General features: G+C 42.3%; 1 protein-coding gene and 1 long non-coding RNA gene across 2 annotated transcripts in view; one reads left to right on the forward strand and one right to left on the reverse strand.

The window, feature by feature from the left end:
* Positions 1 to 27757, forward strand: part of NFATC2 (nuclear factor of activated T cells 2) — a 99008-nt gene that overhangs the window by 20375 nt on the left and 50876 nt on the right. Inside the window, exons 4-6 of the mRNA XM_067554230.1 lie at positions 12416 to 12618; positions 14686 to 14858; positions 26887 to 27027. Coding sequence (XP_067410331.1) covers positions 12416 to 12618; positions 14686 to 14858; positions 26887 to 27027 — 517 coding nt within the window. The remainder of the gene's footprint in view (positions 1 to 12415; positions 12619 to 14685; positions 14859 to 26886; positions 27028 to 27757) is intronic.
* LOC137157086 (uncharacterized) overlaps positions 27377 to 27757 on the reverse strand; it is a 158340-nt gene continuing 157959 nt past the window's right edge. The window contains exon 5 of the long non-coding RNA XR_010920996.1: positions 27377 to 27704. This is a non-coding gene — a long non-coding RNA (uncharacterized lncRNA). The remainder of the gene's footprint in view (positions 27705 to 27757) is intronic.

The following is a 27757-nucleotide window of genomic DNA, read 5'->3' on the forward strand; positions in this document are numbered from 1 at the left end:
CAAACTCCTCCCCCACTCTATTGCTTACATACCTTTGTGAAGGGTTGGAATGCCTTTGAATGAAAAGTGCTATATTATTTTGCATCTCTCTCTTTCACTGTTAAATCAGCTCAGTTATTCTGCCTTGACTCTTCATCCAAGACCAGTTTTTTTTCCTCTCTAGTCTAAATTGATCTGGTCACCTAAGTGTGGTCTGAGAGTGGGATTTTCAAAAGCTCCTAAGTGATTTAAGAGCACAAGTCATTTAGGCACTTTTGAAAATACCAGGGCCTACAGCAAATTACTGGGAGACAGTCAGAAGTCCTTGGTTCTCTTCCTGGATCAACCACTGAATCACTGTGTGACTTTAGGCAAATGACTTCACCACTCTGTGCCTCAATTTATAGACATCCATAAAAGGGATATAATAATATGACCTACTTTGCTTCAGTGCCATGAGGATGAGGCCTTTTCATAGTAGAAATGTGTACTACTCTAACTATGTATAACTAAAACAGTAACCCACCCCCACCCACTCGAGTATGGATGCAGTTCTATCAATGTAAAGGTGCTTTGTTACAGTTATAACTATTGCCACATAGGAAAGGAAATAAGCTATAAGGCACATTTATACCAGTATAACTGCTTCCACACACCACTAGACTTGTACCAGTTCAATGACACTCCTAACCAACATACAGGTATAACTTTCAAGTGTAGACCAGGCCTTAATCTCTGCAACGTATCAGATCCTGAGATGAAGGGCATTTGAGAAATGCAATCTATGACATTACCTGGGCTAGTCTTAGTGTGCTGCATGCAGATGTGGAGCTCTTTTCAACGGAGCACACCAAATTTTCCTCTCTCCTACCCCCTGTTTTTAATGCTCTAGTTATCATTCTGACTCTGGCTTTTATTTAAAAAATATTAATTCAACAAAGCTATAACTGTCCAGTTGTTGATGAAACACACAGTAGTTTGTTTTATAATAACAGACTTACTTTTTACTTTCCTCTTTGAATCAAGCATGCTGCTGTGGGTGTTCTCTTGTGGTTTCAAGTCAAAGAGGACATTGTTTTCTAGCTCAGACTTCCCTATAGGGCTCTAACTTTTACATATATGTAACGTTTAATGTTCAGCTAATACTTTAAGGGCTATTAGTAAGACCAGACCATCGGATGCAAACATAAAACTAGATTATGGGTCTGATACAGCAACCCAAACACACACCGAGTGGGACTTACTCATAAATATACCTCTTTGAATTCAAAACTGAACAGACACAAGTTGGTGTCTTGTATATGGCAAATAAAACAAGACAAATATTAGTTTTTTCCCATTTGCTCCTTATTCCCCCTCCCCACACTCCATGCCCACTTTGTTTATATTGATTTAAATGAGACTAGTTGGGTAAGTACTACTAAGGCCTGGTCTACTAGGAGCGCCCATAGGTATGGCTACGTTTCTGAGGGATGTGAAAAATCCACGTTCCTGAGAGGGATAGCTATACTGATCTACCCCCTAGTGTACACCGTGCTAGGTCAACAGAAGAATTCTTCCATGGACATAGCTACTGTCTCTTGGGGAGGCGGATTACCTATGCCAACAGGAGAAGCCCGCCTCTCAGTGTAGGTGATGTCTACACTGAAGCACTCCAGCAGTGTAGCTGCAATGCTGCAGATGCGCCGCTGTAGCATTTTAAATGTAGACAAACCCTCAATCTGAATACGGGTTTCAGAAGCAAGTTCCATGTGTTGCTCCCTGCTTGCACAGACTGTGTTGAACTCAGTGAAACAGACTCCTGCTGTGTAGCCCCTCCCGCTGTTCCCAACCCACCTACTTCCTCTTATCAGACTTTCTTGTAAAGATTTAGGCACAGATATTCAGAACAGCACATGTCAAACTGAACATACATTTCATGTCTAATTTAAGTGCAAAATTACTGGGGTAGTTTGTGCAACTATAATAATTGTGCATGTAAATGGCCAATTAGACACTACGATGATAGTTTTGTGGGTAGAGCTACCTCAATTATGTGTGCAAATTGCGGTAATAGCTATGCAGTTCTGAAAATATGGACTTATATTTTGAGCTAATTTGAAAAATTGAGTTTAAAAGACTCTTGCCTAATATTAGGGCAGATCAGTCAATTGTCCTTACAGTTAGTTACATGGTGCTATATCATTATAAGTTTGCCAAATACTTAACATTTCCCTGTCTTGAGGCTTAAAGGTTCACTGGAGCAAAAGAGACAATGAAATTAACCAAATGTCGTTCCAGTAAACCTACAGGAACCTGAAGCTGTTTTTTCTGGACATATGAAACCGGACTGGTTAATAGAGAATGTCAGATGTGAGCCCTAATAATAAAGCAAAACTGAAGGAAAAGGAGAAGTGCAGGCTTATCCAGCTGTCTATGCTTCCTTTAATAACAGTAAACAGATTAACAGATTAACAACTGGGACAGTTCCCCTAGGGACATGTGGATGCTTCAAGCTTGCACGCTTTAAATTGAGACTGGGTAACATTCTAACTGATCCTCTCTAACTCAAACAGAAGTTATGGGCACAGATATTACTGGGTTAGGTTCTTTGCTCTGAGTTATGCAGAAGGTCAAAACCAGATCATCACAATGGGCCCTTCGAGTCTAAAATCTATCTGTGTTAGATAATTGTATGTATTTATTACTGTAGTATCTGAGCACCTTACAATCTTTAATATCATTATCATCATAGGGAAATACTATTATCCCATATGACAGATGGGGAAATGAGAGATTAAGTGTGTTTGTTGCCTACCTCCTATTGAAATTAATCATAATTAGCTGTCTAGGCACTTTTGAAAATCCCACTGGGCCTCTATTTGCATCTTTAGGCACCTAAATAACTTTAAAAATGTGGCCCTGTGTGACTTGCCCAAGGTGACACGAGAATTCTGTGTCAGTCTCAGAGTCCCATACTAGCATCCGAGCCAATGGTGGACCAGAACGACGGGCACTGGCATACCATGCTAAACCCTGTCAGACGGTACTCGCACAAATGGCAATGGAACGGAGGGCTTGAGGGCTCAGCCATGCTACTTTGTTTTGCTAGCAGGTACTGAGCGAAACCACAGGTAGCTGGGGGATGGAGGGCTGGACAGTGGAGTTTTGGCTGAGTTCCTCATGTTATTAGTCAATTTAGTGGCATAAGCATTTCATCACACTTTTCTGCTTCTTCCATGTCACCCACAGTGAGTTAATTCAATTTAAAAAAAAAATTAACTGAATTACCTATGATGTGCATGAAGCAAAGCTGAGTAACTCTAAGATTTTTATCACTGCAATTTACATCCTTCCTCGCCCCATTTCCATTTTGTTTGTTACTTTCACCTGCACTATGTCTAAATTACACAGCAGAATCTCCAGGGGCTGTATAAACCAAGTAACTGTTCTGCAGAATGTGGATTGGATTTGGGATCTGAAGCCTCATTGTCATTTCTGATTACCAGGGAGTCTGAGATTCGTGTTGCAGTGGACAGTGGGAGAGAGGTGCTAAAGAAATATTTAAAGAAGTGACACTTAACTCTTCTTCACTGCTCCCCACTCAAAGAGGCTGTTCCCAAGCTGTGCCCTCTTGTTTTCACGGCAGGCTTAATTTAGACTCAGCTGTGGGTTTTCCCCTTAACCAACTCTGCAGTCACATGCCTTTATCAGTGTTACACAGTGAGGCAACCACCATGCCCTGAGCTATGGGGCTGACCCTGCGGTACCTGTTAATAATGCTTATTGCTACCGGGCGGTAGCTGCAGTGAAGCCATGCAGCTACAGGTGGTCACAGCAGTTGAGATGTGATAGTCCTCACACTCCTTCCCATAGTCCCCCCCCAAACCAGAAGTGGACTAGCATTCTGCCTTTGCTCAGCTTCCTGTTTGCAGTTTCTCCGGCTTCACACACAGCTCAGTGTTGCTGCAGCCAAGATTTCAGCTGAAAGAGGGTAAACTGAGGCACAGCTCAGTGTTGCTGTGGTTGAGCCCAACAGAAAGTGGGGAAACTGAGGCAGCTAAAGAGGCCTGCATAACATGTGATTCCTACCCAAGTGTGGGAAAAGCCCAAGGTATGTGTGTGGCAGTTCTGAGGCTATTCCCTATAATAGAGGACTCTTTTCAGAAGATAGCTAAGGATTTTGAGGGACACTTAAGGCAAGGGACCTTGACTTGCAGCTTACGGAGACAGAGAAGAGAGAGTAATCTGTCCCTGAAGAAGGAACGCAGGGTTATCACGAAGAGAGGAGATAGTTTCCTCATATACACACAGCCCAGGACTGAGATGGACCTTTGGAGAGGACCTGCCAGGAAATGAGTTCTGTGGGTGTAAACCATTTCTTCCCACTGTCCCTTGACTGGGCAGCTGAGTTGGCCCAAAACACCTTGTGACTACAAGCACAGAGTGGCACACTGAACTGTAGTGCTATGAATCTTGGGCTACATACCCAAATAGCTCTACTACTTGAAATATCCTGACACAAATAGCCCTGCAACCTGCGGCTATCGGCTTTATAGCTGCAGACCACGTTTGCAGATCGCCGATTGGATGCGGCTACAAATTTTGCGTCTGTGCAGGGCTCTCCAGATACAGCACTCGTGTGGAAGCAGGGCATGACAGCCCAATAAGGAGGTCATGTTGTCACAGGTTAGACTCCCATGGGTTAACTTTCCCCATGATTGCTTACACTGTGCTTAACAATCAATGAAGACCTAAGTCGATAGAGTGGCACCAGGGGCGAATTAGACCCTTTGTGTTTTACCTCAGTCACAGAGGATAGGTATATTGTTGTTTATATAAATGTTTTATTTTTGTCTTTAACACATGTGAACAGAAAATAGAATCCTTTAAATGATACAATTTATCCTTCTTAACATTAAATACATTCACATTTCCACACAAGTATAATGAATCTTATCTTAACTGTCGAACAATACCCCTATCGCCCACCTGCTAAGGCACCTGCAAAACCATAACCAGCTGCTACATGTCTCTTTATTTAGAATCATCTACCCTGGTCCATTTGGGTCTATTCCCCAGTAACTGCCCTTTAAAAGGCCCATTTGTGTTGGTCGACCTCTTCCAGTTATCTGTTCAAATTCCAGAAAATGATAACCAAACACTATACGATCTTCTTGAGAGGATTATATTTTCACTTCACCAGTGCTTGAAAGAGGAGAGAATCGCATGCTAACAACAGCAAAAAGCATTTTTCCCCACCTAGTAAATACTAAAGACCATATAGATGTGAACTAGAACTATACAGAAGTGCATTGATTCTCCATTTCTGTATATAGCTAATAATAATATACACTAAGCTTCTATAGCACCTTTCTTTAGAGGTGTTTAAAGAAACCACTGTCTCAGAATAGTTTATCTATAAAATGAAGAGGAAACGGAGGCACAGAAAGACATAGGGCTTGCCCAAGGTCGCAGAGTAAGTCAGTGTCAGAAGAGCCAGGAAGAGAACCCGTAGGTCTCATGCTCAATCACTTCCTCTAACCATGTCTCACTATTGCCTCTGCTTCCCAAAAGCACTAGCCTAACCCAGTACTGTCTCTTTAGGGAACAGAAATCCCAAACACTTGGGGCCTGCATCTCATTAGAGGGACAATGAGATTCAGGCCCTAGAATTTTAATAAAATATCATCAAAATAAGAAACATTAAAAATGGGCATAATAAAAAGTCCCCATTTAACAGAATCAGATGTTCAAATGACAGTCATCTTAGGCCTTTATAGGCTGCTTCAGTAAATAGTAAAAAGAACTTAAGGAAGTGAGGTCCTCTGGCTTGCATTCTCTTAGAATGTCCTGACTACATTACATTGAACAAAAATGTGTGACAGGTTTCCCCTTTACTGCTTAATGTAAACTTTAGCTAAAACAAGCAAGTCGACTGCTATAGGATACAGTGGCTGGATGAGGCCTTTGTGCTTAGGGATAACTTTTGATACCCTGGTCTCCCTGGGACAATAAAATGAGGCTTTCAGGTCGGGTTGGAACATTTGTGAATAAAGGTCTGCAAGCATCCCTGGCAACAATGAGTCTAAGATAATTAATGATTAGTAGGTGATTAGACAGCCAACCTAAAATTCTTCCTCCCAGGAGATGAATTCAACAGCCAAGACAGAAAATGTTGAAGCAAGCAGGAGGTACCTAAACAAGTAGATCTTCATCTCGACTCTTCAGTATTGTCCTAATGTTATTTCTCATGTAGCTGAGCATTTTAACAGACATAGGGAAGATGAAGAATCTGGATGGGGAAATAGTTCACAATGTCAAAAACTTTGTGAGCCGTTGGTTTAACTTGGAAGCTCTCTCCATGGCTGAAGGAGTGTAGGGAATTTAGCAGGCATGCAGCTCCAATTTGTGCTAGCGGGAGCTGCAAGCTGAAACCTTATGCCACTCCTTGTAAGCCTAGAGAGAGCGTCTAAGTGTTTTCTTATCTTTTCATGTACAGCAGGAAAAGGGAAGCAGTAGGCGGAAGCGATTTCTCACGCTGCTTTGTATTTACTTCTAATTAAATGTTACCAGCGCAGGTCTGTTTTCCCACTTTTCATCAAACGCTGATGAATGTCGGTCTGAATCACCAGTGCATTATTTCAAAAGCTGACCTCCTCCCCCCCACGTATGTACACATCCCATTCAGAGGGACACTGAAATGACGTCCACAGGGAGAGGCAAGTAATATGCAACAGTTAGCCCAGCTCTCATGTTGTGGTGAACTGAACTAAGCAAGAGCAATGATTAGGGTCAAGCAAACAAAATGAGTAGAGCCAGTTAATTCATTCGCTTATTTTATACTTTCCTGCTAGCAGTGGCTTGTGCTGTCTAGATAGGAAGATATGTGCAATCAACTTTAAAGATGCAACTTTATACCCCCACAGGGGAGAAAGCCCTGCAAGTTCTGACCAACAGAAGCTCCGCTGGGATGAAGGGGAAATAAATTATTCCCTTCCACTCTGTCATGCAACTTGCACTTCTATCACATGAGGCCAGCTTTTCCGTGGGCCTCCCAAAAGGTGCCCAAAAGATTTGCAGTTGTCTCCATTTTTCTTTGTGCAAAACTCAACATAATTAGCCTGCACTCATCAGGCAACCCGGTGTGTAACTTTCTGATGCGCAGACACCCAAAACAGAAGCCCGCTAAAATTTGGCTGTAAAAATCTACAAATTAAAAAAAGACAAAAATATAAAGTAACAAATCCTGAAGTATAAATAGTAAAAACCCAGGAGAGATGAATAGTGACAGAAGTTACTACCACTTCATTCTTGGAATACTAGATTCATTTAGAATTCTTTTAGTGTGGTCTACAACAGTAGGATCCAGGCGCTCCTGATTTTCTCGACCTACCGCTGTCACTAATTCACTGTGACTGTAGGCAAATCGTCTTTGCACCAGGTTTCCCATTTGTTCAAAGGGGCTATGACTCAAATCTCATAACAAATATAATATGAGTGGTATCTTAGCTCCATTGTTTATAAGCTGTATGGTGGTAAATGTAAACTTAAGTCAGTAAATATATTTCAAAGAAAGTCAGACTAAATTCCCTATAGACATAAATACATGTGTTTGTAATATGTATGTGTGAACACACATGGCGACCCTAGGGAATTCACCCCTCTGTCACTGATGTACAGTGTAAGTTTATCATGCAGGTTTCAGTTGCAATAATTAAGCAATGTTAAAGGATTCACCCACTGAATCCCAACCGATGGACTTTATTCTGAGTGTATAATACAAAAGGATATTCAGAACTGGGATTTTGGTTCAGCCAATTAGGACAAGGGCCAATTCAGATTTGGATTTAGATTTGAATTTCAAACTCCCTCCTAACGGTCTGGGGAATTTTGGATCTGTGTTTACATCCATTATTGGAGGTACAGGCCCAGTTGTTTAGTATGGCACAAGCAAAATTTCATGTTCATTTGCTTGCCTAATTTGTGTGCATTCATGGTAATTGTGTGTCCAAATGGTTCATTGGACGTCTAATGCACATACACACGACAGTTGTAATGTGCATGCAAATGCACACAGATTTTTTTGCATTTAAAAGTGTGGATGTACAATTCTGAAAATCTGAGCCGTAATGCTCTTAAACATAGACATCATTTTTAACTGCTATTGATACAGCGATTCAATGCACAATAAATGAATGAACCTTGTTTATGAAGCGGTGAGTCAAATCATGCCACAAATTTCCATTTTGTTTATAAAACCAAATTGCTGCAGCAAACCAAACAAGAAATGTCTCCTTGTTTTCTGAATGATGTTATTTGTTTATCTGCCAAAGTGCCTTGCATTTCCTCAGGTCACAGACCAGCCCATGTCTGACTATGTTAATATTCGAAAAGTTATGCACAAGCAAAGTTGTTTTTTTAAAAAAAAACCCTTTCAACTAAAAGGAATAGGATCTTAAAATCCCAAAATAGAATATGGAAAGGTACACATCATGTCTGGCTTCTCTTTCCCCTTTTGGCAAAAGTGACTCAAAGGAGTTGGTTTTTCTCCAGCCCGATCCGTATACAGTTTGGGGGAGGTTTCATTGTGAATAGCTCACCTTAGACTACCCAAAATATTCCCTGTCAGGGTTTACTATTCAGAAATCATTCTCGATTTTCAGTCTCTATCCTGAAATCCAGATTTTTATTTTCTGCTTTGTTGAAAGAAGAGTAAAGATTAAACTGGGGCAACGCTGTGGCCGTGGGAGATGATCCCATATTCGTTACTCAAACGAAACTCCATTTAGCCTAGATAGAATGCAGACCCATGCCCTCCTTTTAGACTATGTAGCATGTAGTTAATCACAATGAAGACGCTGTAGTCTTCCTCTGAGTTAGATAAAAGTTTGGTTAGTAGGGCTGAAAAATTGTGACTTTTATAGCAAGTTGATTGGTGCTAAAGAAAAAAAAATCTTCGTGCTTAATTTATTGGTCAAATGGCCTCTCATGGTCATCACCCTTTCCATGATTCGCCCAATGATCCCCTCCTGTTCTGTGTATCTACAGAGCATAAGGGTCAGTACTATCCTGCAAGTAAACCAGACCTTGTTCCGTAATTGCATTCAAGTGCCTAGTAGCTGGCTGGGTTGTGTAGCTTATATTTACTAAGACTAACATTTCCTTATAGTCTAGTCTTTGAGGAAGAACACCTGTAAAATAAACTCTTACTTTACTAGTTTATTCTTGTTCACCAGTTTCTCTCTACAAATTGCTGCACAAAATACTAATTTACTAATCCCCACAAAACCCGTGAGTGGTAGGTTTAGTATCATTAACCCCATTTTACAGATGAGACAAATGGAAGCAGAGAGAAGTTATGTGATATCATAGAATCATAGATGATTAGGGTTGGAAGGGACCTCAGGAGGTCATCTAGTCCAACCCCCCACTCAAAGCAGGACCAACCCCAAGTAATCATCCCAGCCAGGGCTTTGTCAGGACGGGCCTTAAAAACCACTAAGGATAGTGAGTGCATCACCTCCCTAGGTCACCCATCCCAGTGCTTCACCACCCTCCTAGTGAAAAAACTTTTCCTAATGTCCAACCAGGACCTCCCCCACTGCAACTTGAGATCATTGATCCTTGTACCCAAAGCCACACAGCAAGTCAGTGGCAGATCTCTGGACTTCATGACGCTCCATCCTATGCTGAGCGTACCTAAAAAGTAATCTCCCCTTCCTCATATCCTCTTCCCTTCAGTATTTGGCTCTTTGTCCCAGAAGACTAAGAAACCTTGGGGTTTGAACTCAGTACATTTCAATCCAATTCCTATACAACTCTAAACCTCCTTGTCTCCAAGGGATTGGTTTAGTGAATATACACAGATAGATGGGGAGTGATCCTTAAATGAACATCTGTTGCAGGCAGCTCAGTGGAATCATCAATTCCTTTTCTGTCCTCATTTAATCTTTATATCCCTTTTCTGTCCATACCTTCCTAAGTCTCCTAATTGTTGCCTTCATCTTTTGCACATTCTTGATGAAGCACCAGCCTTCATTCCACTCCTGTGCTTGGAATATTATCTTTCAGCTCCTTCACATCTTTCCTCCAAATCCACTTCTTCCACAAACCATCCGAGGCTGATCTCTCCATTAGCAATGTCTCCAGGCCTTCTTCCATCTGCACTGTGGTCCCATGTATTGCACTGAACTGTGTCTGGGCTTGATCCAGTAACTCTTTTACTCACACAAGTGATCCTTACTCTCTAGAACTTAAGTTTTATTGACTTCAGTGGGACTATTGGGCCCTGGGTTGTAAGATCTCTAGGGCAAGGATCCTGTCTTCATATGCATAGCAAATATGTGCTATATGAATCATAATGGCTCACAGGACTGTGAGTGTTACTTTACATTTACCATACCAGGGGAAGGTTGCCAGCAATGCATTGATGCTGCATGTGGTCTGTTTCCAGGGGGTGAATTAATTCCCCTATGCAAAGATATCTCCTGCTGACTAGTGAAAAGAAGAAAAAAGATTTTGGCCATGAATCCTATTAGTTTAATGGTTTTGTTCTCTGATCTTCCAGTGCTGTTTGCTTTGTATGGCTTCATCAAGGTTTGTATGCGGACAAAGTAATTGAAAACAAATTTAGCATGCCTCAGACCATGAAGTTCCCTTTCAGCGAGATCCCTGACTATGTGGTAGATATGTCTGTTTTTAATTCTCAGTGATGTGAGAAATTTCGATGGTTTGATTCACAATTTTCAATGTTAATAAACAAAGAGCTATATTCCCTGATCTCTGGCCTAGAGAGAAATTCTAGCTCTGTTTTGCTCATCTCTTAGCAAATACACTTAGAAAACTTATGGTAATTTTATTATTTTTATTTATTTATTTATTATTAATGATCTGTCTTGCCATAGCACCTAGGAGCCCAAGTCATGGACCAGGACTCCATTGTGCTAGGTGCTGTACAAATACAGAACAAAAAGATGGTTCTTGCTCCAAAACCCAGTTGGAGACAAATAACTGTATCCATCCTCCTCATCTGTCTGCTTCAAAAATGGCTAATTGAGTCAAGCAACCAAAAGCTTCCGCTGTTACTTCACACTTTTTGGAAAAGCTTACAATCAAAAGCAATCCTGAAGCAATATGATTTCTTATATCCACTGAAAATTGAAGTGGAAAGCAAGAGGCAATAGCTGGATACAGACAGACAGACAGACGGCAGGGTGGGGTGCAAGGAAACACTGAGACAATAATGATCAAGCACTGAGCTGAGCACACCAGCAGCCTATCCTTTCTCAGGTGTTTTGTAGGTATCACAGCAAAGGCGAGATTTAAGGAGAATAATGTGGTTACTTTTTGTGGCTGTTTACAGGGAGCTGCTCCCAAGCAGGAGGGGCCACATGGGAAAAAGCATGAAGATGTTTGTTTGAAAATACAAGTGGGTGTTAGAGGTGGTCTCATGGGCTGACTAGAGGCAAGAGTCGGCATCTTGCTAGTGAATCAGAGATGATAGGCAGGGTGGGGATTGGCTGAGAAGGGCTTTGAAAATGAAGACAAGCATTTATTGATGTAATAAAGAAGGAGGCCAATGGAGCGACACATAGAGGAGTGTCATGGTCAAAGCAATGGGCTAGACACATTCTGAATGGGTATCAGCAGGGCAAGGCTGCATAAGTTCACTTTTTATTTTTAAAAACACAAATGCACGTTTCCTCGAAGCTTCCAGTCAATCAAAATGAAGATTTTCTGAAGTTACTGTAGGACTCACAAGCTGAGCTGAAGCAGAGAGGCATTGTAATGAATGTTAGGTTAGAAAAGAGTTTGCAAGCTGATATGACAGCTTAAAAGGCCAGAGAAGTTTTCTGTTGACTGGTCTTTGGAAAGACCCATACAGAAATGTAACATCAAAGGACATGGCCACATAGAAAAGGATATACTCCTCGGATGCAACCAGAAGATGTTTTATTCATATAGTATTGCCAGTGTAATTGGGAGCAGGAGGTCTGCAGGTGCAGAGAATCAAAGAGTTTGATTAAACTTTGGATCTGTATCTTGCCTAATGAAACTAACCCATGGCACCTTATTTTGAAGTTCATCATCACAAATTACGTGAACAAGCTTCTGACTATCCTGGATCGGTTTTGTGGCTTCATTCAGCTATTTGGAGAGCAAAAGACCATTTCAGACAATGGGTTTAGATTTAAAATTTCACCGTTTGTGATACACCTAAGCATGTAGCATACATTAGGATGCTTTACAAATGTTAATAATTCTTTTCTTAGATATATTCCAAGCATACCACAGTCTCCAGAAGATGCGGCTGGGGGTGGGGGGAAATCCCATTTACAAGGGTTAGGATGAGACTGTTTTAGTGTTATGCATTTGTCTTAATGTCTACATGATTGTTTTTATATTGAGGGCATTGTGAGTACAAGGTGTGCTAATAGATTTGATTTCTTGGCAGCTTCATGGTTATATGGAGAATAAACCCCTGGGTCTTCAGATCTTCATTGGGACAGCAGATGAACGGATACTTAAACCTCATGCTTTCTATCAAGTCCATCGCATTACAGGGAAAACTGTTACCACCACCAGCTATGAGAAAATCATAGGCAACACCAAAATTCTAGAGATTCCCCTGGAACCCAAAAACAACATGAGAGCAACGTAAGGGTGCTATTGCAGCAAATCTCTTATTACTAGCAGAATTAATTTGCATGTGAAATTCCTTGTTGTTTAGAGGGGAATCACTTAAATAAATCATCTCCCTGTTGCTGGGATTCTAGATTCTCAGGTGTGAATATAACTTATCCCACTTAAGGCCTCTTTTATGATGCCAGAGTGATATACACGTTCTTAGCGTAAATGAGTTGGGCTCTGAGTATTTATGGTGGAGTTTAAGGGATGGGAGAACCCTGCAGCAGCGAACAGTGGTATGAACTGGAGGAAATGTGTAATTATTGTGCAGCATGTGGGCTGGATGGTAACGGAAACATGATGTGTGAGGTGGATTAGAGGTCACAGGTAGATCTTGAAGACTGGTCATTGTTTTGTGAGAACTCAGAATTCTGGCAAGCCATGTTATGACCCCCAAAGTCTCCCTGTTTAGACAGAATAGGTAGAGCAGCTTTTGGAATCTAGAGAGCTTTGCTGCTGTTTTTCAAAGGTACAATGCTAATAATAACACCCAGCAGTTACATAGCACTTTTCATCTGTAGACCTCAAAGTGCATTACAAAGGAGAGCAGTCTCATTATTCCTTTTTTTTTTTTTTTCAAATGGAGAAACTGAGGCACAGAAGGGTGCAGTGTCTTGGCCAAAGTCACCTAGCAGGGTAGTGGGCAAAGCTTGGAGTAGAACTCAGATCTCCTGAGTTCCCTGTCCAGGTCTCATTCCACTAGGCCACACTTCCTCCCCTTATAGTTGTAATGTATAAATAGAGCAACAGAAAAGTAAATCTTGTTACAATGCTTCAAAACTTTTTTCAGTTGTTCCTTCCTGTTTAGGGGAAGCAGAGGTATAAAAAGGGCACAGATCTTAAATTTCAGCTTGAATATGTTCTAAACAGTTATAGGATGGTTTAGAGAAAGGAAGTATCCTGCCATTTAAATGGATACTGGCAAAGTCGTTAGATGCTCAAACCTTGCCCAATTTAAAAAAAAAATCCCAATGGTATCTTATTACAAAATCCACAAGATTTTTCCTAAACAAATGTTTCATTGCGCCTTTCTCCTCTCTACCCCTACGTAAATAAATAAAAGTCAGCTCCCCAAACTCTAAGCAAACCTAGAACCAAAATGAAAGTAAACTGCCATTCCTTCAGGAGCAGTTTTACAATAATAAACTAATATGCATGGCAAAAAATAATAAACTACCATAATGACCAAATTTTTTTTTTTGTAGGAAACAGATTTCAGATTCAAGTCTCCAAAATGTTGATGTTAAATCTCATAAGAATAAAACACGCATTTAAAGTAGAGATTAAAATACCATGTCAATGCCTTTTTAATAACCATGCTTCCTTCAGCACTTAATATATTTTTTTGGAGGATCTCAAATGCTTTGCTCATTAATCCTCATAACAATTCTGTAGTGTAGGTGATTGTGATCAGTATCTTACATACGGTGCATAGAGGGTAAATAACTTGCCCGAGATAACTCGCACAGTGTCACAGCTGGAATTAGAATTCCGAAACGCAGTCCTATAATGTAACTCCTAAAGCATGTCACATTTTATTTTCTGGTTTATGGAACCTTGAGTTTTAAGTTTGTACATACACATTTTCAGGAGAATGTGCATGCATTGTGTGTCTCATTTGATTGTGCAATTACCATAATCATACAAAGATCCTATCTAATCTATCTGTCTATGCACTGATACCATGTTAATCATCATAGAAGCTGAGCATTGTACTTGCATGCACAGTTGAGCAGTTAGGTTTGCAACTAGATATATGCACACACAACCACTGTGATTGTGCAAGCAAATGCAGCAGTAGCAATTACAAAGTAGGTGCACAACTGCCTAGTCATGTTGCTGAAAACCCTTGGCCATTTTAACAGTAATACCTAAATTCAAAATGGAAAGAGAATCCAAGGCTTCTCTTAGCTTAGCTTCTTCAAAATCATTGAGGAAAAATGGTTTAGCCCTCTTGTCTTTCAAATGCCTTTGAAATATCTGAGAGCACAAACCTTGATATGTGCATAGCTAACACAGTTTCTGTTTGTTTGCCAGAATTGACTGTGCAGGGATTTTGAAGCTGAGAAATGCGGACATCGAACTTCGGAAGGGGGAGACGGACATTGGTAGGAAGAACACCCGGGTGCGGCTTGTCTTCCGTGTGCACATCCCTGAATCCAGTGGCAGGATAGTTTCTTTGCAAGCGGCATCTAATCCCATCGAATGCTGTAAGTTGCCCACTATTCCTTTGGTATTCCCCCCCCCTCATTAGGTTTCATTGTCCTCATATTCCAGAATGCTGTAAAGGGAAATTAGCACATCCCATGTACTGTACACATTAGGCAAATTGCAGATGTTCTGCCTTTCTCACCGGTTGGCTTTGGGAGACTGACAGTCCAAATCAGGGGCCTGGTCTCACAGCCCTCATTCATTGACATGTGTAGTCCCATTGAAATTAGTGAATTGCTCAGTGAGGAAGGATTGCTCAGGCATGCAAAGATGCAGATTCAGGATCTAGAGATGCATAGGGACTCCACATTTCAGCATATGGCAGAATTTGGTTGCAGAGTTTGTGTCCCAGGCAGAAGCATTTAACTTAGAGGGTGGAAAAGTCTTACAGTAGGATTTTCAAAAGTGCCTCAGTGCCTAACTCCAATTGGACACTTTTGAAAATCCAGCCTAACATTAGTTCCTTGTTGCGAGATTCTTCTGACTGAGAGATCATCCTTGTTACTGCAGCTGTGATCATGTGGAGGCAAGTGTGTTTTACCAGCCTACCTAATCTACCCCAGATACAATTTTTATATTTAGTGGAAAGAAGCCAGAAGCAAAACTCTGCATCCAAATGCTCACGGACATTGGGATGTTTGGAATCTGAATCCAGATCAGATCCTAACTTTGTGGTTAACCTCTATTTCTCTCATGGATTTGCCCCAATTTCCAGATCTGAAAATCCCTGAGCTGGTTTTTTGTTTTGTTTTTCTGTTTTTGGAAGGGGGGGATGTGCAATGCAGATCTGGATTTTGAAGGTTGGGCTCATCTTTGATAGCTGTTCAATTTATCTAAGAAAACAAGCATGTAGGCACAGCAGAGGTACTTGAGAACAAACCAGGGAAAGGCCCTGTGATGGGGAGCACAGTGGAGAGATGAAGGAAAGTATTGAGTTTGATTCTGTAAGGACCAGATCCTGTAAGATGCTGAAAAGTCCATGCCTCCCACTGATTTCAATGAGAGTTGAGGCCATTCAACACCTCACAGAATTGGACTTTAAGAAACTACTGGCAGGAGGCCACAAAAATGCCTCTAAAGTGCACCCAATCCTCAGAGTCATTTCTGGAAGGGCTCCACCTACTTGTCTGGCCTGTGCACATCCTATGATGCTTTTTTTGTTGATAAGGGGCACGTTCTCGGTTGTTTGGGGATTTCACAAATGCATCATGAACAATTTTCACTCCTTTCGCTGCATGACTCATGTCCACGAACAAAGACCGTTTTGTAATAAAACCATGTGAAGAAGGTTACTGAAGAGGCCACCATGTGTTTTATAATTTAGAGGCAGGATCTGTTTAGGGCAATTAGAATAAGTGTTGTGGGGGAAGAGAAGCAGTTTTGTGATAAGATATCAAGTGTTACAAATATTAACTTACTCCTGGTGTTAGCCGGTTTGGAGAAGAGCAGCAAAAGTGACTAGAGTGGACTGGGGGAAGGAAGATTGGTTTATGAGGGAAGGTTAGTGGTACTTTTTAATCTCTCTATTGACTTTCATCTGAAGAGATCAGATATCAAAGCGATCAAAGATATCAAAGCAGTTTTCAAAATGAATTAAACTTCACTGGACTTCACTGAGCTACGTAGGGTAAGTCTTATAGTAACTTTACTGATAGGTGAAATGAGCACAGAGCGGTTAAGTGACTTGTCCGAAGGTCACACAGTGAGTCAGTGGCTATGCATAGAACTGAACAGGTGTTTGGGCTCCCAGGCTCCTGCCCAAAGAGCAATGCTTTCTTTTGAAAAGAACACAGCCTGAATTATTTTAAAACCATCCAAGACTGTGCAATGAATTTGTGCACACAGTCAACGGAATTGAAGGAGTAAATCAGTTAACTGGCTATTTGCACACACCATTTTGTACATGAACGTTTAATTTGCCTGGGCAGTTTCTGCAATAGCACATGTGCTCTTTTGAAAATGTTGGCCTGTTCACCTTGGCTGCATATTTACTCTGATGACATCATAACTTTTTACAAATATTTGAAGGATGTAAACACCAACAAGAACGAGATTGGCCCCGGTGGTTTATTACTAGGATTACTGGAATTAAATTGAGCCAGTGAAAATTTAGATTCCTATAATAAGTAACTGAAGTTCCTGTTGGAACAAATTGATTTGTTTTCCCAAATTAAAAAGAAAAGTCCCATCACTTGGCACACTTAATCCTGGATGCGACAAAGCACTGCATAACGTATTTTAAGGAGCCATCCTTCATTGGCCTGAAGGGGATGGATTAGATGATTAGGAGTAATAAGTCTTTTCCATTTCTGTGTATGGTATTTAATTAGCAATGTGTACACATGGCAGAACCAGTTACTAATCTCAGCCCAGTTCTGAGAAAACCAGCAGCATTAGCAAAGCAGGTACCTGCACACAATAAATGAGAAAGCTGTGTTTCCACAGACGCATTTATAGAAGCATACCTCCTTCTAGCTGTGACTCAGATTAGCTCAAATCTCATGGCCAGCATCACAGAGAGTAGAGTCTGGATGTCACAATCCAGGATACTTATTGGGTCAGATCCCCATCACTGTTCTGCTAGTTTTTTCCCTTTTGTCACTTGGGAGTCCTTGTCAATGATAAACCCTCCCGTAAGCCCCACCATATCCAGAAGCAGTTTAAAATGCCCCCAAAGGGAACATCATTAAATAGCAGCTTCAAGTGAACTGGTCATTTGCCCTGCCAGCTGTGGCCCCCCAGAGATTGCTGTTGCTACCAACAAAATGCTGGAGAAGCTGAGCCTGAGTAAGAACTCCCTTTAGTGTCAGCAGATCACCAGCTGCAATGAAGCAAGAGTTGTGAAGTATCTTCCTTTCCTGGGGAGGGTTTATTCCACCTCATCTGTGTCAGATTCAGCCCTCAATGGCTTTAGGAGTGATCTCAGGGGGTTCGAAAAACTCATCTGGAGTAAGTTCTTCCCAAGCCGGATGTGTGGCAGTACGTGAAGAAATAATATCTTCTTGTGCAGTGTTACATGAGCACATATGCCTCAGAAGGGCCCTTGAATCCAGACATGCCTGATTATTCAGCAGCTAGAGACTTCTGTGGCTGCTGCTTTTACTCTGAAGCAATCAATAAGCTGCTCCGTTAATTGTAGCAACCGTTACTGTTTGCTTAGGGCTAAATCCAATCCCCCAGGGGCTTGGCACCGTGGGGGTTTCTACGTGGGCTGGAAGGAATCCTCTCCTACAGGCTGTGGAGCCCTCATGCTGCACTAGCCCCCCCAGCTGTGCCACATCTCTGCAGAGATCTCTAGCCAGTGGATCCGCATATCAGTGGGTTCACCTGGCCTGTTCCCCCAGCCTTCAAACGGCCCTTCACATGAGCGCATTTGCCCATGCAATTCCTGTGATTGTGTGTGCATGTTCACAGTGCCTGCACACACGACTGGTTACTTTAACGTCCTACTGGGCGGTCACCTGTGCATTGCGTATGTGGTTATGGTAATGCACAAATCAGGGCCTTTATTTAGCAAGTTATTTAAGCACATAAGTCAGTGTCCTTAAAGTTAGGCACATGCTTAAGTATCTTGCTGAATCAGGACCTAGCTGCTCACTACATGCCTTCAGAGCCAGCAATGCCAGTGGGCTGTAGGACACACAGTGGGAGTGTGCCGGCTACCACAACATTTCAGAAGGTGCAGCATACGCTGCCTGGTGCATGGGGGTGTCTTGTACCACAGGGCCTCTTAGAGCAGTCCTTGCCTTCCCTGGCACAATTGTCCTGGACTGTGACTATGCCTTGTTGCTGGGCAGGGGCACAAAGGCGGACGGCTGCTTTCACCCTTCCACACCCGCTCATCCGTCAAAAACAATCTGTCTTTGGTTCTGAAAATCTGAGCCCTGATTTCTTCAGTGCCAAAAGATGATGTTAGGTTCACCATAACATTTTTGGATACGTAGTTGCTATTAGAGCTGGGCAAATGCTCCATCATGAATAGTTTATTCAGCAAATATATCCCTCCCCCCCTCTTTTTTTCCCCCTCGTGACTCATCCATGACCAAATTTGGATCTTTACAAGCTTGTCCAATATTACAGAACGGTTGAAACGCTTCCTATGAAATTACTTCAGTCCATTTGCTTGCATTGCATCTTTTACTATCTGCTGAGGTTTTTTCTCTTGTTGTATGTTTGGCTACCTGTGTCAGATGGTATGGTTTCTGCTCCTTGACTCAAACATCTATAAAGAGAAGGAGGGTTACTGAGGGATTTCCAGATAACCCCATGAGCATATCTGGCACTGAGACACATTGCATTTTGCTTTCTCAAAGGTTCTTGCAAAGAAAAAAATCCCTCAGACAAATATTCATGGGAAATGAATGTGAGAGTCATGAATACCATTCAAGCTATGTCACAGCTTCTATTCTAGTGGATGCTTGTTAGTCTTTTTTGAAGTATCTTGCAGATCTTTTCTTACGCACTCCATGTTTGCTGATGATGTTAAGCTGGCCTCACTAATACTTTACAATGGTTGCAGTTGACATAATAGAGAGAGTTCTGAAAACCTATTCTTACATTATAAGGTGGTTTGTTTGTTTGTTTGTTTGTTTAAAAAAACCTCTTTCTTTAGTACAGTCCATCTAAGGAATTTAAATGGTTCCTATTATTTAATTTTGTTCTACTAAATTGGATCAATGATTTTGTTTCCTTTCAATCAATTTCCCTGGAAGTTTCCTTAATTTTTCTTTTCTTCTAGTAGATTTCCCCATAAATTTAGATGTTCTCTATTTATAACATGTGGCTCATTAATAACTCTGAGGGAAAGAGCTAGTCATTTTAAAGAATGTTGTCTTCTTCTTGGCAAATCATTTATTGCTTTTCCTCAGCTATGAATCCCAGTTGATCAGACTACAATGGAAGGTTAGAGGGGATTTAGTTTATTGAAATTAAAAGCAGTAACAAATGATCTGGTTACAACTGGTAGATTGCTTAATTTGCTCCTTTAACAGAGCATGAATGCTAAGATGACTGCAAATTTTCCCAGTTAAAGTTGAAAAAAACTTTTTTTTATTTCATGAAAACTGTCCAACTGAGCATAAATACTAAACCTTGAAATTTTGTCAGAGTTTTACTCAAAAACAATAGGATTTTTTTTTTTAAATTTCCTTTTCAAAATTTAGAATTGGAAATTTCATTGCATCAGAGATTAATTTTTGCCTCTTTCAGTGTGAAAATATTATTTTGTGTAAATCTAGGCAATGGCAATTCCATATATACACCAGTGCTTTCCAGCAGAATTTGGCCTGGTAGCTGTGAGCCCCAGACAGTAGGATAATGCATACCCACAGTTTCAAGCTGAAAGTCTTGGCGTGAGAGTAAACTCCCATTTGTTGCCTGCCATCACGATGCTGCTGCAAGTATAAGCCAACAACCCACTGCATTATGCAGACCATAAACTTTTGAGCAAAGGTTAATCTCGGCAGATCTCCTCCATGAGGGATTAAAAAGGAAGTGCTGTGCATACCCAGAGAGTTGTTCTGCAGTGAAGTGAAGCGAGGCTATGGTTTTCCTGTCATTAATCACGTGCTGGGTTGGTGAGCTTTTTGCAGTATAGAAAGTACCATTCTTAACCCGTGTTGCGATCAATGCTGTTTACTCCGCCCCCGCCAACTTCCAAGAGTCTCATTTAAACAGTGATGTGCAAGGGGAGGGCATGAGCAAATCCTCTTTTTATTGTGCATTGTTCGAAAGGCCCTGTATAAAGCGCTGCTTAAATTGTGCTTTCAAAACGGTTGTGATCCCATGTTGCTCTCCCAGAACTGCCCATCCTGACCATTTTCCAAGCAGGCGCTAACATGGGACCATTTAACCTCGCACAGGCTAATTGTGTGGGACTCAGATATTGCCAACCCCAGGCACTTAAAACAGCCAGGCTCCAAAGTTTGGTTTGTTTTTAAATAACCTTTAGGTTCTTTTTCTTTGCCTTCTACTTTTTAGCATTTTGGGGGCACATAGTATCCAAGCATTTCTCTGCAACGCTGAGGGCCAGAAACTTTTTATTTTATTTTATTTGTTTAGTAATAATTTTTTTTAGTTTTAATTTTCACATAGGCCATTCACCACCCTTCACTTCTACCTGGAAATAGAGTATCCCATCCTCTCTGTTGAAATGGCCTTCCGTCCCATCCCTAATCTCCCCATGGAGTCCTCATCCCAGAATCCCAGATCTCCCTCCAGACTTTGTCCCCCTTCTCCTGCAGCCCTCCCATGCATATGTCTCAGAAGGCTTGGCGTGCTTCTGGGATTGTGATGGCTCGGATTGAAGTGTCCTCAGGAACATTTGTGCTTCGACGAGGCGTTGAGCTCAGGAGCTCTGCTAACATCTACCCTGCCTCAGGCGAGCAGCTTGGTTAATAAACACAGGGTGACAGGAGGAAAGAGCTATTTACTTTAGTTCATTAAGCTTCACTCTAAGGAGAAGAGGAAGAAGTGTTATGCTGCCTCACAGCAAATAATACCACTCTTGATCCTCTTGTATTGCCCTCAGGTTTTAATTTGAATTGTATGGGCTCAGATATTTTTAGCACCAGAAGGCATCTCCTCAGTCATCGCTTCCTGTCTTCCCTTTCCTCCTATGCCACAAGTAGGTGGCCTGAGTCAAGAACTTTGGGATGAGGGGAACCTGTTTGGAGCAGTGAGTCAGGCTCAATTAGCTGAAAGCTGGCCTGCTAAGGTGAGCTCGAGCTGGCTGAGGCGAATTCTGGCTTGCTGAGATGTTGGGGAGGATGGCTCTGTCCAGGGGATGCCTGAAGTTTGCATGGGGGACAATTGCAATGTGGATCCAGGCTGTAATTCCGCAAGTGTTCAATGTTTCTTGTGAACTCTACTTGTGATGGAACTTCGATGGCTTCCTTCAGGAGCCAGCACCATCGCTTGGCTGAATTTGTGGCAGCAATGTTTCCCCATAAGCTTTTAGTTTTCACTTTCCTCACTACTTCCATTCATTGCTGCCTCCCTGTCTTGTCCCTTTTGACCAATCTCAATAATCGCTCTTCTTGCTTTTGGTTCCCTGCAAAGTCCATGTTTCATCAATGTGAAAACATTTCCCAGAAACGTATCAGTTTCAGTGACGTTTTCACTGGGAAGGTTAGAGGGAGAGAAAGAGAGACTCTCTCACACTGTTTGGGTCTCCCACATCACGGGCCAGGGCCCTAACCACCGGGCTACCCTCCGCCAAACACTTCTCTTTCCCCAAATTGACAGAATTACTTTTTCGTGAAAACGTTTGAGTGTTTTCATTGCGCATTGGAGCAAACCAACATTTGAAACCTGAAGTATCGCTGTGCGGTGGACGTGTCATCATCCTCTTCCAGTCAGCATGCGGGGGAAACAGGGCCCTGCTTGGCAGCCAATGGAAGCAGGACTAGATCGGCTTATGCCAAGTGAGGCATTGCAGAGTGAAAGTGGAAGAGGAGAACTGCATGTGCTGGGAGGTGGGGGGACTTGGGTGAAGCTGGAAGGATCAGTGATTATTTAAAATAATGATTGTAACGGAGTTACTAGAGTTTGTCACTTGGAACCCAACCCGGCCTGCTACACAGCCATTAACAACACTCCCTTGGGGTAGACAGTGGTGCTTATCTCAAGGCCTGGTTGTCTTGAAGCAGGTCTCTGATCCACTCACTCTCTTCCAACTTCTTCATACTAGGAGCCGTCAGCTTTTCTACAAGGAACTTGTGAGGAGCTGAATGGGAAGGGGGGGGGGAACGAGCAGGTGCAAGCAGCTCCCCCCCCCCAACCCATGGACACCTGCACAGGGGTCAGCCACAGTCCCAATCCTCATGCACCCTAAGTGCAGCGTTAATCGTGTTGGCATTGCTAGCCCCCGCAAAGTGCTTGGGAGGCCATGGACTCCCCCTCTTCCTCATTACCTGGCATCAAGATTAGATGCTTTTCTAAAAGATCTGCTCTATGAATTATTTTGGGGACATTCTCTGGCCTGTGTTATGCAGGAAGTCAGACAAGAAGATCACAATGGCCCCTTCTGGCCTTGGCGTCTATGAACGTGCGTGAGGAAAGCACGCTGCACCTCCAGAAAGATGCAGAAGCCACTTTCCTTCCTGCCAGAAGACATTCCGCTTGTTGTGCGCTCGGCGAGCCTGGAGCATGGCGTGTGGAGCAGTTTGCTTCCCCCTGCCCCTCTCTCCTCCCCCTTTGTGAGGCTGGGGCTTGCACAGTCCCTTCCCCCCCCACCTTCAGACAGCAGTTCCCTTTTTCTCTCATGTCGCCAGGCATATTGTATTTCTTGGCACTGAGGATCCATGACATCTGGATTTGCAGACAGTCAAATAAAATAGAAAAATAATGCACACTGTTAATAGGTTGACACACCGCTTCAGGCCAAGTGCGAGTATTTCTTTAACATTTGCTTTGCTGCCTTATGTCAGTAACTGTTGCTATTGAAAGTAAACACCCCAACTGGTTAAATCAACAGTGTTTTATTTATTTAAGCTCAAAAACTGCGGTAGTTGTAGGTCACATTATGAAGTGCCTACCCCTGGGGGAGAAGAAGAAATAACCTGAAATTATTGCATGCAGTCCATCCATCATGAGCCTCAGAGGAAGGGGATTTATTGGTGATTAATATTTCTTACAAAGGAAAACAAAATGATCCTACAGAAGCAACACACCAGTGAATCTTTTGCCCTCTTACAAGCAAAAATGGGGTGTATGGTAAGATCCTAATTTCTTTGTCAATTTTGACAAAGGAGAAAATAATAATACATTTAAAATAAAATAATAGTAATAGAATATTGAAATTGCAAGCAATTTAATGGCAGCTGGATGCACGCAGGCAACTGTCATCTGAAAATCGTGGTATGCACCATGACCTCACCTCTTCTCCTAGTGCTCCCATTAACGTTATGCCTGCATCAAGGAGAAAATCCAAACCCTGTGACTGAAACTTACTACTGATATTTTTAATCCTCCTATCCTGTAGTTTTAATTAGATATGGAATGTTTCACTGTCCTAAACTGTCCTTTAGTGTTTTGGGGGCGTCTTCACCATTTCCCCTCTCCCCCATTGCCTATTTGTGTATGCAGTTGCAAGATTTGTCCACACAATTGCTGAACCTGCCTGTGCAAATCAAGCGTGGCTTTTGAATACACAGTTGCATGGGCCAGTGTGAAAAGTAATTTTAGAATTAAAAGTGCCTGTAAAGCAAAACTAGGGTTTGGAATGCGTGCACACATCCCAGTCCATCCGTTACCATCCGTGGGCCCCTTTAAAAGAAGGAGCTATAGCTGCAGGGCCCAGAACTAGGAATAAGCATGTGACCGTAAGGAAACTGGATTTAAGGCTTCCTGCCTCACACACTGCAATCAGTGGAAGCTGCTGGTGCTGTGCTCCGTGAAAATTAGTGCCCCATTAGGAAACAGCACAACTTCATTGCAACATGACACTGGATTGAAGGAAAGGACATACTACTGCCAACGATGAAGTTTAAGTGTGTTCTTCTTTAATTGCAGTAGATGGGTTTTTGATTAATACAGTGGCGTACCGAGAGGGGGTGGGGGGCCATGCGCCCGGGCGCCGGCCTGGGGGGTGCTGGCCAGGCCCTCCTCAGAGGAGCTGCCATCAGTTGCAGGCAGCCGGGGGGTACTCTGCTGAGCGCCAGGAGGGAGCCACGGGACCAGAGCATGTCACGCCCCTCCACCCCCAACGGCTGCTGGGCAGCCCCCACCACCCCCACAGTCGGGGGAGAGTACGATACAGGTGCACAGACCCCCCCCACCTCGTGGGACGCTGCCCACGCTGCTGCTGCCACTGAGGGGCGGGAGTGGAGGAGAGCGGGACACAGGCCCACAGACACCCTCCCCCACGCGGGACACTGCCGCCAACAGGGAGGCGGGGGGGCACCAATGTAAGTAGGGTCCCTGAGCACCGGAGACCCACAGTACGCCACTGGATGAATATGAGTTACAATAAAGCCTTCAGGGCTATAAATCTGTCTTGCTGACAAATCCAATGATGAACTCATCAAAACCTTGCATATTTAAAAAGCGGGCTTCGTCATCCAGCCCTGTGGAAGCGTCTGTGAAAGTTATCTTCATATAAACGCTTCACTGGCCTCTTAGTCCAGCTGTCCTAATACATTTGATGGGAGCAATAACGCATAAGATTGTCTAAATAAAAACAAAACTAGATGTAAACTGACACAAGTTACTGTGAGGAATACCAAACTATATTTTTAAAATAAGCATTAAGTGTTTTCCGGGATTGGAGGTGCAGGTTGGCAGCTCAGCCTGTACCCGGCCGCCATAATCATCATTTGAATAATTGGGCACAAATATATTTGCCTGTTAAACACTGTAATGCTTGCACTCGCTAACTGTGTTACCTAACTCCCGTGTATGCATTCATCACGTGAGCACATTTGTACCTGCAAAACTAATTGGGACCGAAACCCACCAGCGAGCAAGTTTTAAGCTGTACAAAAGGCGCCTATAAGTATCTGTGCGTGCCGGAGTTTGCATCTGCAAAGCACAGGCATGAGCAGGTGTGTGCACAGTTTTGCTTGTGGCAAGGGGAGGCTAAGCCCTGAATGTACTGAAGAACATTTCCTTACTTGTGGCCCACTCGTGAAAGGTGTTCAGTCAAGGCCCAAGTGCTCAGTGCCCCTTGGGAATCAAACTCTGTCAGAAAAAGTTAAAATCTAGCCAACACTGCAGTTAAGTAGATAAGCAGAATCCTCTTGAGCCTTTTCCAGTAGTGGTGGATGAATCTGGACATGTTTGAGTTCAGGTCATGAACTCACAGGTCACGACACCCAAACTGTTGCCCACCTGGACTGGTCCCAGGAAGGTGTTTGATCCTGTCTACCTGTGTGTTCTGGGGAAGGACTCCTGGGTAATGGCTTTTTTCAGATACTGTTGCTTGTAAGCAAACAGTCTTGAGGAACCAGGTTAATGTGGATGGAGACTATGATTCCTGGAAGCTTTTTCCTGACCATATGAATTGTTCTCAGATGTTAATTGGTGATTATGATCTGAAAGATGCTATATAACATTTCTCCAGAGAAGCCTCATGTGCTTCACAACCCTCTCTCCCTCCTGTGCGGCAGGAAAGTGTTATTCTTTCCAGCTTCCTGAACTGGGGTGATTAAATGCATTAAATCCCTCGTCTACAGCAGAGCAGGGACAGGAACTAACGAGTCCTGACTTGCCCCATCCGCTAGATATCACCCTCTCTGTTATAGGTGGGCATCAATCAACAACATATCTCCACCCTGGTCCTCCTTCAACTCTGTTATTTATGCTCTTATCTCCAAATTCCATCTTTCTCTGGTGCACAAACCTGTTACTCAGGTATCCCTGGGGGGGAAAGATATCCCGCAAGATCACAGAATGCAGCAGTCTCTTGCTGCAGCCACTGCTGCAGTTCAGGCCAGGACATCTGTGTTCCAGTGGTGCTGTGTGCATGCAGGGGCCCATCTCGTGTTTCCAAACAGCTGTTGGAAGGTGCAAACGCAGGGCTTTGTGTACACAGCAAATGTGCATTTTGGTTGATGAATGGATTGTTCTGAAGCCTTTTCACGTGGTCTGTCATGCTGAAAAGGAGTAGGGGTTTTGCATTGTTTTTTTAAAAAAAGGAATTCAGTGCTGTTCAGTGGAATCCTTCCTGCAAGTGGAATGTTAAAACTCCAGGATTGTCATGTGTGAGCACTTGAAAATTTGGCCATTTATTTGGAAACAGACATGGGCACGTTCCAGCTCATTCATCCCAGCTGTCCTTTGTCAAGGACAAAGAGTAAGGCCAACACAGCTAAAACTTTGGAGCCAGCTCCTGAATGTTTCCAAATAAAAGGACTTGAGTAAGTTTCTTTTTCCTTTTTAAACTTAAATTTAACATCTTAGAGAAGCTCCTTTGGCAGCAAGAGGATGGTAACCATGACAAGATCAATATGCGGATAGTTCTGTGAAGATGTGGAAAATGCTGGTAAAACGTATTTGATTTCATTCTTATCTGCATTTTGTCCACAGCCCAAAGGTCTGCTCATGAGCTTCCAATGGTTGAAAGACAAGATATTGAGAGCTGCCTAGTTTACGGTGGACAGCAGATGATCCTGTCTGGTCAGAATTTCACAGCAGAGTCTAAAGTTGTATTCACTGAGAAGACATCAGGTAAGGCAGCTTTTGCAGTCTTTCCTTGATGTAATAAGGCAAATGTATAGTCTTCGGGACCGATCCTGAAAATACGTGCATACATGAGTAACTCTACTCGTGTGAGTAGTCCCACTGAAGTTCACATGAGTAAAACTATTCCAGTTACTGGAGTTAATCATGTAAATTGGATACTCATTGGAGTACATATCTGCATTATTAGGCACTTAATTTTCAGGTTCCTATAGATAAATAGTAAATAAAGGGCACCTTGTTATGGGAAGCTCAAAGGAGTACAAAGAAACCATAGATCATCAGAAATATGAAACCTTATCAAAGAAACATGATGACATTTAGGTGTATTGTTGCAATTTTCTAATGCTATTTGTATTTCATTTTTAAAAATCTAAATACTAACATACATATATTTGAAATTGAAACTTTTCTGTTGCAAATCAAGTATAAAATGGGTCCATCTTCTTTAAAAAAAACCCTGAAAAATGTGTATTTTCTGTGAAAATAGAATAATTTTTGTATTAATCTCCTATATTGTTGCAGATATATTGCATACCTATAATTTCAACCTTTTCATTAGCGAGAACAACTTCAAATGCAAAACAACAACAAAATAATCTTTTTCCTTCAATGTGAAAATAGCTCCTCCATGGAAAAGTGAAATTTCAGGCATGTGAAATGACCTGTAATTAAATGAAAAATAATTTCATGAGACATTTCACAAAAAAATTATTTC

The sequence above is a fragment of the Emydura macquarii genome, unplaced genomic scaffold (assembly GCF_026122565.2).
Source record: "Emydura macquarii macquarii isolate MOO-44397 ecotype Brisbane River unplaced genomic scaffold, CSIRO-AGI_Emac_v2 contig_1483, whole genome shotgun sequence".
Classification (NCBI taxonomy): domain Eukaryota; kingdom Metazoa; phylum Chordata; order Testudines; family Chelidae; genus Emydura; species Emydura macquarii.